The sequence below is a fragment of the Triticum aestivum genome, chromosome 2B, assembly GCF_018294505.1.
Source record: "Triticum aestivum cultivar Chinese Spring chromosome 2B, IWGSC CS RefSeq v2.1, whole genome shotgun sequence".
Taxonomy (NCBI): Eukaryota; Viridiplantae; Streptophyta; class Magnoliopsida; order Poales; family Poaceae; genus Triticum; species Triticum aestivum.
Window position 1 is genome coordinate 772,606,767 of NC_057798.1, and position 12,314 is coordinate 772,619,080.

Below are 12,314 nucleotides of genomic sequence, written 5' to 3' on the forward strand. Positions count from 1 at the left end.
TATGCGCTCACTGTGCTAGAAGACGAAAATGTTGACAGAATTGGGAAGGTGACAAGGTGCATTAGTTAGTATACAAACCGGTGTCCGGCCCTGATAATTTAGTGTGCAGGGCAAGGCAACCTAACCAACTCGATCTTCTTTCGATCCTGTGCCAAGGCATGCATGCATGCACATAGTGCACTGATACAACTAAGGCACCAAGAGAAAACGCAGATGGTTACCATTCCTCAACTAGCTAGTACGTGCATCGACCTGCATGCATGCGTCCGTCGCCGGCCGACACTGCCTAAAGTCTAAAGACATGCTCCCGCGCGCGCTCTATATAAACGCTCGGCGCGTCTACACCTTCATGCTCAAGCTCAAGCAGAAGCTTGTGTAGCTCGATCGATCGATATGGCTTTGTCCCCTGGGGTGATCCCTGCAGTAGCTCTGCTAGTGGGCGGCCTGTTCACCGCCTTCCCTGCGGCGTCCGGCGGCCACGTCGACGTCCGTGACATGCTGATGATGGACAGGTTCCGCCAGTGGCAGGCCACCCACAACCGTTCGTACCTGAGCGCGGAGGAGAGGCTGCGGCGCTTCGAGGTGTACCGCAGCAACGTGGAGTACATCGACGCCACCAACCGGCGCGGCGACCTCACCTACGAGCTCGGAGAGAACCAATTCGCCGACCTCACCGGGGAGGAGTTCGTCGCAAGGTACGCTTCGTCGCACGAAGCCGGCGGTGGCACTGGCTCGGTCATCACGACAGCCGCTGAGGCTGACGGCCTCTGGTCGTCGGGCGGTGGCGACGACTCCTTGGAGGCTCCGCTTCCGCCCAGCGTGGACTGGAGGGCCAAAGGCGCCGTGACGCCGGTCAAGAACCAAGGCTCGCAATGCTGTACGTATTCACCAATTATTTTAACCTTTTTTAGACCCTGGTTAGTGTCACACGTTTTTGCATGAAGAAATTCTGCCCTGACGTTTTTTAGGCATGTTTAGTTATCTGAGGATGACAACTTTATTTATGAAGCATGTCAACTTTTTGTTTGGATGGCCAGTTTTAATTTTTTTTAGGATTTTTTCCAGATAACAATTTTAGTTGTTCAGTCAGAGCGATGTTATTTCGTGGTGACACTTATCATTAGAGCTCGTTAGAGGAATCTCATTCATTTCAACTATGTAAGTACTGGCCTCTTTTAACTAATTTATTTCTGTGCCCGGACCGGACCGGGTGCATGCAGTCAGCTGCTGGGCGTTCTCGGCGGTGGCAATGATGGAGAGTCTCTACTTCATCAAGACGGGGACGCTGGTGACCCTGTCGGAGCAGCAGCTGGTGGACTGCGACAAGTACGACGGTGGCTGCAACCGAGGCTACTACCATAGAGCCTTCCAGTGGATCATGGAGAACGGCGGCCTCACCACGGCGGCGCTGTACCCATACAAGGCGGTGAGAGGCGTCTGCATCCGCGCCAAGCCCGCCGTCACCATCACCGGGCACGCGGCGGTCCCCAAGAATGAACTGGCCCTGCAGAGCGCCGTCGCGAGGCAGCCCATCGGCGTGGCCATCGAGGTCCCAACCAGCATGCAGTTCTACAAGAGCGGGGTCTTCTCGGCCCCCTGTGGGATCCAGATGAGCCACGCCGTGGTGACCGTCGGCTACGGCACCGACGCCTACTCGGGGCTCAAGTACTGGCTCGTCAAGAACTCGTGGGGCCAGACATGGGGCGAGGCCGGCTACATCCGTATGCGCCGCGACGTCGGAGGCGGGGGGCTCTGCGGCATCGCGCTCGACACCGCTTACCCGACCATGTGATGTCCATCATGCAAGCGCACCTAAGTACGTTCCGAGTTAAGTAAGCTCGCAGGCAGGCAGCGGCATCTGCCCTACCAGTATTCCATCGTGCATTTGTGACGTTCAACCTATGTCGTCGATTACATCGCGAGGCTATTATACGTATGTGGTGTGTGTACGTGTAACAATAAACTATCATGCGTGTTCTCTTGTTAAAAAAGGAAAATGTCCCCAAGCAAAAGGGCTGCAAAAAGTCTTTGTGTCTAACTTTTTTTTTTGCTAGTTCTGTGCAAGGTAAAATATAGCATGCTAAGCGAAATAGCGGCCGCCTCCTCCAGATGCTATACATGATATAGCATGCCAATAACGTGCTATATCTCAAATAGCGTTTAAAATAACTATTAGATATGGCTCAAAAATAAAGGTTTTCAACAGGAATAAATGATATAGTTTAAAATGACAATAGTTTTTCTTCGGGATGACACGTCATTTTCTCAACCGGCAATGCCGCAACGATTGGAAAGTCACATGCAATACAACACATGAATAATCTTGCGTGGTACAAATACCGAGAAGAAAAATGATGAAATGCCATCTTGTGTCTTTGTTTCCCTCCAGTATCCCAGATCTGACAAATACATTGAGTGGTGAAAGGAAGAAATTTAAGGCTAGCATGGCACACTCGCAAGGATTATCACTCCAATCTGCGGCAGTTTTTCCTTCAGTCGAGCTGTTGAAAGCATACATATATACAGGGTCTATGGATGTCATTCTGGAAGTGTGAACTTGCATGCGAGTTTGGTATTCATTCATTTTGCAAATCATGTACCAGTAGGAGTTTTGTTTTTTAGGAGTTCATGTGGAAACATGTTGATTTCATGCATGCATGTATGTTCCTTTAGTGGTAGAAATGTTACCCGTGCTTAATATTAGTGTGATGTAGCAAGAAATCCATGTAGAAAACCAAAATGTGTGATCCCTAGTCAGATTTCAATCTCCACCTTTGGTACTAGCCAGATTTTTTTTAAGGATACATGCTTGGACCATTTTCAGTACCAAAGGGAAGGGAAAAAAAACTCGTTCCGCTCGGCGATCCGCGGCGCATTACGACCGAGAGAAGAAGCCGAAGCCACAGCTGCAGGAACGCCTGGTCCTCGGGACGCCACACGGTCAATGCTTCTCTGTGTCGTCGCTGGAGCCACAACCCCCGCCGGCGGGTCACTGCTCGCAGCACTGGAGCTCGTGGGGAGGATTGATTGTTTGGCTTACGGAGGTGATGGGCGTGTCGTGGATGTTGAACCACGACGGCATCGATCAGCATGCCACCTGATGCAAGCGAAAGACAGACAGACATTCACGTAAGTGTCAAGAAGCCAGTTGCAATGAAACTGAAGGATGTACGATGTGTTACTGTACGTACGGTTGCATATGACAGGTACGGTGGCCGCCGTGGGGAAGGCCCAGCTGGCGCCGGCGAAGGCGTACCCGCGCACCCAGCCCGTGCAGCCACAACACGAATCACTGCGACCACCGCCCGAGCAGGGGAGACCGCGCGCAGGAAAGGGCTGGCCCGCCGCCGCCAGCACCACGCAGGCATGGCCCGGCGGCGGCGGGGGGACGGAAGAACGAGGAGGAGCGCGGAGGGGAGTCGGGGACGAGGTCTCCGGCCGCGTCGCTCGGTGAGGCGACGCGGGGGTTACGGGGGAGGGAGTGGGGGAAGGAGGGGTGGAGGAGCGGTAGGGGAGGGCAAGGGCCGGCGTGGGCCGGCCGCGGCGGCGGCGACGCGCGGCTGGGGAGCCGCCGGCGGTGCTGGGAAACCCTAGGGGAGTCGCGAGCGCCCATTTACAAGAAAACTAGTGAGCTAGCAAACCCATGAATAAATCATGAGCATGACATTGACAGCATTGATAACACATTAGTTACGATCTAACAGAGCATGTACTACGCATATAGTAGAAACATCTACGCTCGGCTCAATCCCGCAACCCGCGGCGCGGCGCGGCGCGGCGAGCGGAGGAGGAGGAGGAGGAGTGCGCGAGGGCCTCATCTCTTCTCAAGCTCCAATAGCATGAGGAAGAGAATCCCTTATAAACCACTCCAACTCTCCTTCCACTTCCAAGGTGGGACTAAACTTCCCACCACCTTGTCATGCCACCTACATGGGCCCTTAGAGATCAAATCTGAAATTCTCATATGGGCTCTAGGCCCATCTCATATTTCAACAATCCCCCACCAAATCTCAGGGGCCCAGTTTGTCCTTTATTCCAAACGCTGTTTTGATATACCAGCATCTCAGTGGAGACCGATTAAGGTTGAGCTCCGCCTAGACCAAGTAGTTACACTCCTTCACAACTGAACAATGGACTATGCCTTGAATTGTCAGTTTGGCGTCAAGAAGTTTCACCACAAGTCTCACTGATACGAGGCTGCCAAAGGCCGACCCCTCGGGTGGAGCATATTAGTCACACTCCTGGCCTGTTCATGAGCTTTCTAGAGATCACCCCAATCTCATAGACTGTGACCATCAGTCGGGCTCATATAGGTGTGTTCCTCCAAAAATCGCTCTGTAGGATAGCATCTTGCTTATGCATATAAGCCTTGGAACACATTAAGACAGTAGTCATCCTTCCATACAGTTTCAGAGAGTATTGCATCTCCAACGGAGTGGGTTAGTAAAGTTACTCTCCTCAGTTCACCACTGGCTTGTTTTCCCAGGTCCTACTTCATGGGATCTCCGATCACATAGGTTGGGTTACTACCATGGCAACTCATGTGGGTCTCATACCCATCTCCCTTGATGCGTTATCTATCACAACACGTGATAGCCCTTTAGTAAAAGGATCTGCCAGATTCTTAGCCGTTTGAATATAATCCAACGCTATCACTCCGGAGTTCCTCAATTATCTGACAGCTTTCAATCTCATTCTTATGTGTTTGTTGGACTTCATGTTGTCCTTTGAACTCTTCACCTTGACAATAACTGTTTGATTGTCACAGTTCATAAGGATGGCCGGAACCGGCTTCTCAACCACTGGCAAGTCCATCAACAGATCTCGAAGCCATTCTGCTTCGCCACCCGATGTGTCTAATGCTGTTAATTCTGCTTCCATTGTCAATCTTGTTAAGATCGTTTGCTTGCAAGACTTCCAGGAAACAGCACCACCTCCAAGAGTAAATATATACGCAGTTGTGGCCTTCATCTCATCAGCATCAGAGATCCAATTTGCATCACTATACCCTTCAAGTACCGACGGGTATCCGGTATAGTGAAGTCCATAGTTCATAGTACGTTTCAGATAGCGCATAACTCTCTCAAGAGCACGCCAGTATACATCACCCGGTTTGGAAACAAATCTGCTCAGTTTGCTAATAGCAAATGCGATGCCAGGCCTCGTTGCGCTCGCTAGATACTGGAGTGAACCAACAATCTGAGGGTATCTCAATTGATCTATAGCTGTGCCTTTAGACTTTCGAATCATCACACTAGGATCATATGGTGTTTGAGATGGTTTGCAGTCCGAATATCCAAAACGACTCAACACCTTCTCAACATAATGAGATTGCAGAAGTGTAATCCCACCTTCATCATCTCTCAATAGCTTGATGTTCAAGATAACATCAGCCACTCCAAGGTCCTTCATCTCAAAGTTCTGAGATAGGAAAGACTTAACTTCCTCGATCAACTTGAGATTAGTCCCAAATATCAGTATGTCATCAACATACAAACACAGTATAACTCCTTCGCCCCCACCATAGCGATAGTATACAAATTTGTCAGCCTCATTAACAACAAAGCCAACAGATGTCAACGTTTCATTAAACTTGTCACGCCATTGCTTAGGCGCTTGTCTCAGGTCATACAAAGATTTCACCAACTTACACACCTTTCCTTCCTGACCATCCATCACAAAGCCATCAGGCTGTTGCATATAGATTTCCTCCTTTAGCTCTCCGTTCAGGAAAGCCGTCTTAACATCCATCTGATGAATGAGAAGACCATGCGAGGCCGCCAACGAGAGTAATACTCGAATGGTGGTCAGTCTGGCCACAGGTGAATAAGTGTCGAAGAAATCTTCTTCTTCTTTCTGGGCGTAGCCCTTGGCCACAAGCCTAGCCTTGTACTTTTCTATCGTACCATCGGGCCTAAGCTTCTTCTTGAACACCCACTTGCATCCCAATGGTTTGCAACCATAAGGACGTTCAGTAAGCTCCCAAGTCCCGTTAGCCATGATGAAATCCATCTCGCTACGGACCACATCCTTCCAGTAGTCAGCTTCTGAAGATGCATACGCTTCTGAAATAGAAGTGGGATTATCCTCCACGAGGTATATGAAGAAATCATCACCAAAGGTCTTTACAGTCCTTTTTCTCTTGCCCCTACCAAGGGATTCCTCATTATCCTCCTCAAGGTTTTCATCATGTGTTTGATTATAATATTCCATCGGAATGGCAGGTTCAGGAGTCTCCTCAGATTCCTGTCTAGAAGTGCTTTGTACATCTCTCATGGGAAAAATGTCCTCAAAGAATGTAGCATCTTTAGACTCCATAATTGTACCGACTTTCATGTCAGGTACCTCAGATTTCACTACTAGAAATCTATAGCCAGCACTATTCATAGCGTAGCCCAAATTAACACAGTCCACAGTCTTTGGTCCAAGCTTACGCTTTTTGGGGATCGGCACATTAACTTTCGCCAAGCAGCCCCAGGTACGTAAGTACGAGAGTGTTGTCCCTCTCTTGGTCCACTTCTCGTAAGGAGTGATCTCGTTATCCTTTGTCGGAAATTTATTCAGGACATGACAGGATGTCATTATAGCCTCCCCCCACTATGCCTTGGATAAACCTGACGTATCTAACATGGCGTTAACCAAATCAGTTAGAGTACGGTTTTTCCGCTCGGCAACCCCGTTTGACTGGGGTGAGTAGGGAGGCGTCCTCTCGTGAATAATGTCGTGTTCCGCACAAAAGGCATCAAACTCTTTCGAGAAGTACTCTCCACCACAATCTGACCGGACTCGTTTAATTTTCTTTTCAAGTTGATTCTCAACTTTTGCCTTATAGATTTTGAAGTAGTGTAGAGCCTCATCTTTAGCATTTAACAGATACACATAGCAATATCTAGTGGAATCATCTATCAAAGTCATGAAATATTTCTTTCCACCTTTAGTCAACACACCATTCATCTCACAAAGATCAGAATGTATGAGTTCTAGTGGCGCCAAGTGTCTCTCCTCTGCTGCCTTGTGAGGCTTGCGAGGTTGCTTAGATTGCACACACGAATGGCACTTAGAACATTTGGCTAAAGTGAAACTCGGGATTAAATTCGATTTTGCTAGCCGCGTCATAACACCGAAACTAATGTGACAAAGACGTGAATGCCATACTTCAGATTCATCAACACTCAAATGAATATTGTTCATGACATTATTACATAGATCTGCAAGAGAAAGGCGGAACATGCCTCCGCATTCATAACCCTTTCCATCAAATAGTCCATATTTCGTAACAACTAATTTATTAGACTCGAATACCAACTTAAACCCTTCTCTACATAGAAAGGAGCCACTAACGAGGTTCTTCTTGATGGCGGGGACATGCTGCACGTTCTTCAGCTGCACGATCCTTCCCGAAGGAAACTTCAGATCGACCATGCCAACACCAAGAACAGAAGCACTCGCGCCATTCCCCATCAGTACGGACCCATGACCTGTGGCCTGGTAAGAAGAAAACAATGAAATGTCAGCACACACATGAACACCTGCACCTGTGTCGACCCACCAATCGGTGAACGGCCAAACTGAAAATACAACAAATAAATTACCGTACCCAGATGCACCACTCTCATTGTTGCTCACAATCATATTGACAGACTTGGAGTCCTGCCCTTGCTTCTTATACTTGTTTGGGCATTTGTTGGCCCAATGTTCAAGCGAACCACAAGTAAAGCAGCCCTCATCCTTCTTGTTCTTCTTGAAGGTCTTCTTACCCTTCTTCTTAAAGTCGACACTCTGTTGGACACCGTTCTTTCCCTTGGGCTTGTGGGAATTGAGTTCTTCTGATGCACCATGTTGGCCAAAGAAGTTCCTTCGACCCCTTTTCCGTGCGAGTCCTTTGCCCTTGAATTCTGCTCAACACTCAGATGGCCAATGACATCCTCCACAGAGAATTCACGCCTCTGATGTTTCAGAGTGGTGGCAAAGTTCCTCCAGGAATTGGGAAGCTTAGCGATTATGCAGCCCGCGGCAAACTTGCCCGGTAACTCACACTTAAGAAGCTCAAGCTCCTTAACAATGCATATTATCTCATGAGCCTGCTCCAATACAGGACGGTTTTCAACCATCTTGTAATCATGGAACTGCTCTATAATATACATCTCGCTCCCTGCATCGGCAGCCCCGAACTTAGATTCGAGCGCCTCCCACAAGTCCTTGGCAGACCGCACATGCAAATATGCGTCAACCAGCTTATCTCCAATCACGCTCAGAACTGCCCCGAGGAACACGACAGTGGCCTCCTTGAACGCCTTCTCCTGATCAGGAGCGATCGTTCATGTGGGAGTCACACCGGCGACCCAGAACACGTTCATGGCAGTGAGCCATAAGGTGGTTTTAGTCTGCTAATGCTTAAAGTACGTCCTCATAAACGGCGACGGTTTTAGTGCAGCAGCAAAACCAGAATTCGAAAAACTCCTACACATATTAGGTTTTTGGAAGCGATTACGCGACTGCTTGCTTCTGCTCATCTACGTCTGCATCACCTTCGTCATCACCATGTCGACCGACGCCGACCGTGCTGCCGCTGAGAAGGCCGAGGCCGACAAGAAGGCCGCCGAGGATGCCGCGGCTACTGCTGCCGCCACCGTCGCCGCATGGCCGATTGGAGGGCATACATCGTTTATCCCTCTCATGTTTCTTTCTGTTGTAGCAGTACTAGCGATATGCGTAGATGTTTCTACTATATGCGTAGTACATGCTCTATTAGATCGTAACTAGTGTGTTATCAATGCTGTCAATGTCATGCTCATGATTTATTCATGGATTAATTTAATCCGAAAACTGCCTATTTTCTCATCACAAGATTCGACCTCCAAGAATAATTTTGGCGCCACCTCCAATAATTCGGTGGTAAACCCAAAGATGTTCGGAAGTCAACAGAAATTCCATACAGTAAAACAGTTGGATTTTCAACCCTTGCTCGTGCAAGTTCTGAAATAAAATACCATAAAGAAAAACTTCAGAAATATATATAGGACATCTTATGTCATCAAAGGTCAATGTCATTTACCGAAAAAGGCTCATGCCCCGCTTTATATATAAAGCCAATGCCAAAGCCAACATCCAACAGGTCCACACACACACAAAGTCCACACGCACACAGAGTCCAAACAAAAGCAAGCACCAAGGGTTACGGCTGAGGGCACAGCTCAACAAGCCCAACACACACACACAAAAAGGCACACGCGCCAGGAGGGAAACATCCTCTAGTCGGGCTCCGGGGGTGGCGGCGGGAGCGGAGGCGCCAGGCGGAAGGCCAACGAACGGAGGTCGGTGAGGAGTCTGTTGATGGCGTCCCGGTCCTGAGGGCGGCTAAGCGGCCGCCAGAGCTGCAAGTAACCACACATTTTAAAGATGGAGTCAGTAGCACGCCGAAGGGGCACCTTCTGAATGACAAGCTTATTGCGAACCGTCCACAGCATCCAGGCGAGAACCCCGACGCACAGCCATCTAATATGTCTGTAGCGAGGGGGGAGGCTTGAATTTCCGCAAGCAAGTCAGGGAAGTTGGTGTTGCACCACTGTCCCCCAACCGTTTCGCGGAAACAAGACCAAAGGAACTGTGCCGTGTAGCAAGAGAAGAAGATGTGATTAGCGTCCTCTACCGTGCCACACAGGGGGCACATTCCATCGCCAGGACCATGGCGCTTAAGAACCTCAACGCCGGTCGGGAGGCGGCCGCGGATCCATTGCCAAAGAAAGATCCGAATCTTTAGGGGGAGGCGGATGTCCCAGATCAGACCGAAGGGCTCCGGGGCTGACGAGGGGGCAATAGCCGCGTAGAGGGATTTAGTGGAGAAGCAGCCGGAGGGATCTAGGCGCCAGGAGATGGCGTCCGGAGAGTCGGCCACGTCCATAGGTAAGAGGGCGATGTCCTGGAGGAGGACATCCCAGGCAGCCACCTCAGCGGGGCCAAAAGGGCGGCGGAACGCGAGGCGCCCTAAGTCAATAAGGGCCGCCTCGACTGAGACCCGAGGGTCAACTACAATGTCGAATAGGATGGGGAACCGGGCGGCTAGAGGGGCATCTCCGAGCCATCTATCCAGCCAGAACAAGGTCGAGGCTCCAGTGCCCACCGAGATGGATGTGCCTATACGCAAGACCGGCAGCAGCTGGACGACGGCCTGCCAAAACTGGGAACCGCCAGAGCGTTGGCAGAACGCGAGTGGCTGTCCACGCAGGTACTTGTTCTGGATGATAGTGAGCCAGAGGCCTCCATCCCCATTGGCAATGCGCCAGAGCCAGCGGGTCAAGAGGGCGATGTTCATGCGCCGAGAGGACAGAATCCCAAGACCGCCCTGGTCCTTGGGTTTGCAGATATCTGGCCAGCTGACCATGTGGTATTTCTGCTTGCCCTCCTCCCCAGCCCAGAAGAATCTGGACTGGTATTTGGCGACCTCCTGATGGAGCGTTTCATGAAGGCTATAGAAGCTCATGAGGAACCACAGGAGGCTAGCTAGCGAGGAGTTGATAAGGATCACGCGCGCCGCCTTCGACAGCCAACGCCCTTTCCAGGGCTCTACGCGATGTTGCATACGGGTCACCGTGGGGCGGAGGTCCGCCACGGTGAGGCGCGTGTCACTAATGGGGATCCCCAGATAGGTCGTGGGGAAAGAACCCAGCCGACAGTTAAGCCGGTCGGCAATGGACTGTGCGTCCTCTGAGGGGTAACCGAGTACCATCACTTCGCTCTTATCAAAGTTGATGGTGAGGCCCGACATTTGTTGGAAGCACAGAAGAAGGAACTTCAGGTTGGAGATCTCTAGGGCGGAACCCTCGACCATAATAATGGTGTCATCCGCGTATTGGAGAAGGGAAACACCTCCCCCTCCAACAAGGTGCGGGACAAGGCCTCGAATATGCCCAGCAGCCGTGGCCTTATCCAAGATGGCGGCCAGGGCATCCACGACCATGTTGAACAAGAACGGCGAGAAGGGATCTCCCTGCCGGACCCCGCAAAGGGTAGGGAAGAAGGGCCCAATGTCGCCGTTGATGTTCACCGCAGTCCGACCACAGGAGACGAGCTGCATGACGCGGGTCACCCAACGGTCATCGAAGCCCTTGCGGAGCAGGACCTCCCTCAGGAACGGCCAGTGCACCGTGTCGTAGGCTTTGTGGAAGTCCAGCTTAAGAAAGACCGCCCTATGGCGCTTCAGGCGGACCTCGTGGAGGACTTCGTGGAACACCAACACCCCATCCAGGATAAATCGGCCTTGAATGAAGGCGGATTGGTTCGGGTGGGTGATTGAGTCCGCAAGGAGGGTCACCCTATTGGCGTACCCTTTAGCCAGGATCCGAAAAATCACATTAAGCACTGTGATGGGGCGGAACTGGCGAATATCGGAGGCGCCCGGGACCTTGGGGATGAGGGTCACAACCCCATAATTAAGGCGCCCCAGGTCCATGGAGCCCGAGTAGAATTCCTCAAAGAGAGCCATGACCTCAAGCTTGATGGTAGGCCAGAACGTCTTGAAGAAAGACACTGGTAGACCGTCCGGTCCCGGGGCCGAGGAGGGGTTCATCCCCTTAATGGCAGCGAGGACCTCGTCCTCGCTAAAGGGGGCAACCAAAGCCGCATTGGCTTCATCCGAGACTACGTGCGCGCCCGACCAAATGTCGGGGGCGAGACTAGCCCCACCGCGCGGGGTGGGGGTAAATAAGGCTCGATAGAAGCCATCCACATGAGAGCGGATGGCCGCGGGGAGAACTAACGGCGAGTCTCCATCCCACAGGCAGTGGATGGAGTTGCGACGGCGCCGGCCGTTCGCGACCGCCTGGAAATAGGCGGTGTTGGCATCGCCCTGTAGCACCCACCTCTGGGTACCACGCAAGCGCCAGTAGGCCTCCTCATCCGTGTAGATGGTGGAGAGCTGGTCCTCCAGGTCGTAACGTAGCATCCACTCATCCGAGGAGAGCCCGGTCGAGTCCGCGCGAGCATCCAGGGCTTGAATAGCAATCAGGATGGTCTTCTTGCGCTCTCTAAGGTCCCGGCCAAGGTTAGCCCCCCAACCCTTCATGAACTGGCGGGCAAGCTTGGCACAAAAGTGCCATGAGTCGACAGCGGACATGGAGCGATGGGGCGCCGACCTAGCGGAAATCCAGCGGGCGACGACGGCCTCCCGGAAGCCGGTTTGGTTGAGCCAGAAGAGCTCGAACCGGAACCGCGGCGGGGAGGGGGGGCGCTCGTCGGCGGTGGAGAGGAGAAGGGGGACATGATCGGAGCCAATCCGGGTGACCGCCCGGAGCGATGCCAAGGGGCAACGCAATTCC

At 51.6% G+C, this 12,314-nt stretch overlaps 1 protein-coding gene across 1 annotated transcript; it reads left to right on the top strand.

Moving 5' to 3' along the window:
- The first annotated feature begins 355 nt into the window (after window positions 1-355).
- LOC123042642 (ervatamin-C) lies at window positions 356-1,963 on the top strand. Its single transcript, XM_044465061.1, has 2 exons — window positions 356-877; window positions 1,221-1,963. The coding sequence occupies exons 1-2, from the start codon at window positions 394-396 to the stop codon at window positions 1,790-1,792; spliced, it is 1,056 nt and encodes a 351-aa protein (XP_044320996.1). The 5' UTR covers window positions 356-393; the 3' UTR covers window positions 1,793-1,963.
- Window positions 1,964-12,314: the final 10,351 nt, after the last annotated feature.